The sequence below is a fragment of the Tachysurus vachellii genome, chromosome 19 (assembly GCF_030014155.1).
Source record: "Tachysurus vachellii isolate PV-2020 chromosome 19, HZAU_Pvac_v1, whole genome shotgun sequence".
In the NCBI taxonomy this organism is placed as follows: Eukaryota; Metazoa; Chordata; class Actinopteri; order Siluriformes; family Bagridae; genus Tachysurus; species Tachysurus vachellii.
In genome coordinates, this window is record NC_083478.1 from 21,950,467 (window position 1) to 21,952,966 (window position 2,500).

At 45.2% G+C, this 2,500-nt stretch overlaps 2 protein-coding genes across 2 annotated transcripts in view; one reads left to right on the forward strand and one right to left on the reverse strand.

Moving 5' to 3' along the window:
* Nucleotides 1-1,026, forward strand: part of LOC132861836 (uncharacterized) — a 4,376-nt gene extending 3,350 nt beyond the window's left edge. Inside the window, exons 4-5 of the mRNA XM_060893422.1 lie at nucleotides 452-929; nucleotides 1,019-1,026. Of these exons, the coding sequence (XP_060749405.1) occupies nucleotides 452-929; nucleotides 1,019-1,026 (486 nt within the window). The remainder of the gene's footprint in view (nucleotides 1-451; nucleotides 930-1,018) is intronic.
* Nucleotides 1,027-2,270: 1,244 nt separating this feature from the next.
* Nucleotides 2,271-2,500, reverse strand: part of tfr2 (transferrin receptor 2) — a 10,916-nt gene continuing 10,686 nt past the window's right edge. The window contains exon 18 of the mRNA XM_060893570.1: nucleotides 2,271-2,500. This exon is cut by the window's right edge and continues 950 nt beyond it. The gene's annotated coding sequence lies outside the window, so the exon portion shown is untranslated.

Genomic DNA, 2,500 nt, shown 5'->3' on the forward strand with positions numbered 1-2,500 from the left:
ACACACACACACACACACTCTGTACCATACAGTGTATGTACACACACACACACACACACACTCTGTACCATACAGTGTACACACACACACACATACACACACACACTCTGTACCATAGTGTATACACACACACACACACACACACACACACACACACACACACACTGTACCATATAGTGTATACACACACACTCTGTACCATACAGTGTATACACACACACACTCACACACACACACACTCTGTACCATACAGTGTACACACACACACACACACACACACTCTGTACCATACAGTGTATACACACACACACACACTCTGTACCATACAGTGTATACACACACACACACACACACAAACACAAACACACACACATGCACACGTATTTACATGTCATAATTCAGCCACTAACCCCTTTGAGATCAGGTGTAATTTAAATAACATCTTTTTCAGGGTGACTCTGAAGATGGCAGCGATGAAGAAAGAGAAACAGAGGGAGACAGACAAGATGGAAGCAAGGGAGAAGAAGAAAGAGAAGGGGAACAAGAAGAAGGAGGTGAAGGAGAAGAAGGAAGAGAAGGAGATGGAGAAGCAGGAGAGGGAGGAAACATAAAAGAGGGAGAGCAGGGTGGAGAAGAAGAAGAAAAAATAAACATTGAAAACATCGAGGGAGAAGCTGAAGGAGGAGAAGAGAATGATGGAGAAGGTGAAGGAGAGAGTGAGGGAGGAGAAAAAGAGCATAAAATGACAGAGAAAAGTAATGAGGAGGGAAGTGAAGAGGGAGACAGCACTGAGGATGATGATGGAGGAGAACAAGACAGGAATAAGAATGAAGGTAATGAAGAGAGTGAGGGAGGTGATGAAGAGAGTGAGGGAGGTGATGAGGAGAGTGAGGGAGGTGATGGGGAGAGTGAGGGAGGTGATGGGGAGAGTGAGGGAGGTGATGGGGAGAGTGAGGGAGGTGATGGGGAGAGTGATGGAGGTGATGAAGAGAGTGAGGGAGGTGGAGGTGATGAGCAGGGAGGTGATGAGGAGAGTGAGGGAGGTGGAGGTGATGAGCAGGGAGGTGAAGGACAGAGCAATGGCAGTGAAAAAGAAGGTGATGAAGAGGAGGAAAGAGAACTCTAAATAGGTGAGCTTGAAGGGGTGTGTGTATGTGTTTGTGTGTGTGTGTGTGTGTGTGTGTGTTAATAACTTCATGGTGAACAGGTCCCACCTGTATTTCTAACCCTCTTCATAATCTCTCTTCACAGATAACCATCTAACACACCTTCTGTAACACACCTGAATGTCACCTGATGGAGGTGTGTGAGGGTGGAGCAGAGTGTGAGAACTCCTTCCCGTCACATATATAAAGATATATTCTGTATATTTTATTAATCTCATTTGATTTGTTCCACTGCATTGAAACGGTCACTGAATTTTGCTTGAGATGTTTCAGATGAAATGTGTAAATAAAAGTATAAGAGACTCTGAGGCTCTGAGGCTGTGGACTTCATCTCAGCTCAGCACTGATCTCCTGATGGAAAGCTTCAGAAACCTTAATGTATCACACACGTGTGCAGGAAACTTGTGGATCGTGTTAGAGCCAGAACTCATGCTGTTCTGCAGAATAACCACTGAGATCTGAACATGTGTACAGTGGTGTCTCACTCTCAGTCCTCAGATTATGTCTCAGTCTCACTCTCAGTCCTCAGGTTATGTCTCAGTCTCACTCTCAGTCCTCAGATTATGTCTCAGTCTCACTCTCAGTCCTCAGATTATGTCTCAGTCTCACTCTCAGTCCTCAGGTTATGTCTCAGTCTCACTCTCAGTCCTCAGATTATGTCTCAGTCTCACTCTCAGTCCTCAGATTATGTCTCAGTCTCACTCTCAGTCCTCAGATTATGTCTCAGTCTCACTCTCAGTCCTCAGATTATGTCTCAGTCTCACTCTCAGTCCTCAGGTTGTCTCAGTCTCACTCTCAGTCCTCAGGTTATGTCTCAGTCTCACTCTCAGTCCTCAGGTTATGTCTCAGTCTCACTCTCAGTCCTCAGGTTATGTCTCAGTCTCACTCTCAGTCCTCAGATTATGTCTCAGTCTCACTCTCAGTCCTCAGGTTGTCTCAGTCTCAGTCTCAGTCCTCAGGTTATGTCTCAGTCTCACTCTCAGTCCTCAGGTTATGTCTCAGTCTCACTCTCTCTGTCCTCAGATTATGTCTCAGTCTCACTCTCAGTCCTCAGGTTATGTCTCAGTCTCAGTCTATTAGATGAAATGCAAAAGACAAAATGAATTCTTTGTTGCCGAAAGTAAAATAATTTATTAGAGTTCATGTCACCAGCTCACTGTGTGTCATCATCCTCATGAACAATAATCAATAATATCACAAACACAGAGCATGAAGATGATCAGATTCACCACACACCTTCTCTGAGCACGTTCCTCTGATGACCTCCACACTCTCCTCATTACCACCGGCAAAACAGAACCTGGTGATGTCACAGTCTGAGGCGTGGCTCTGAC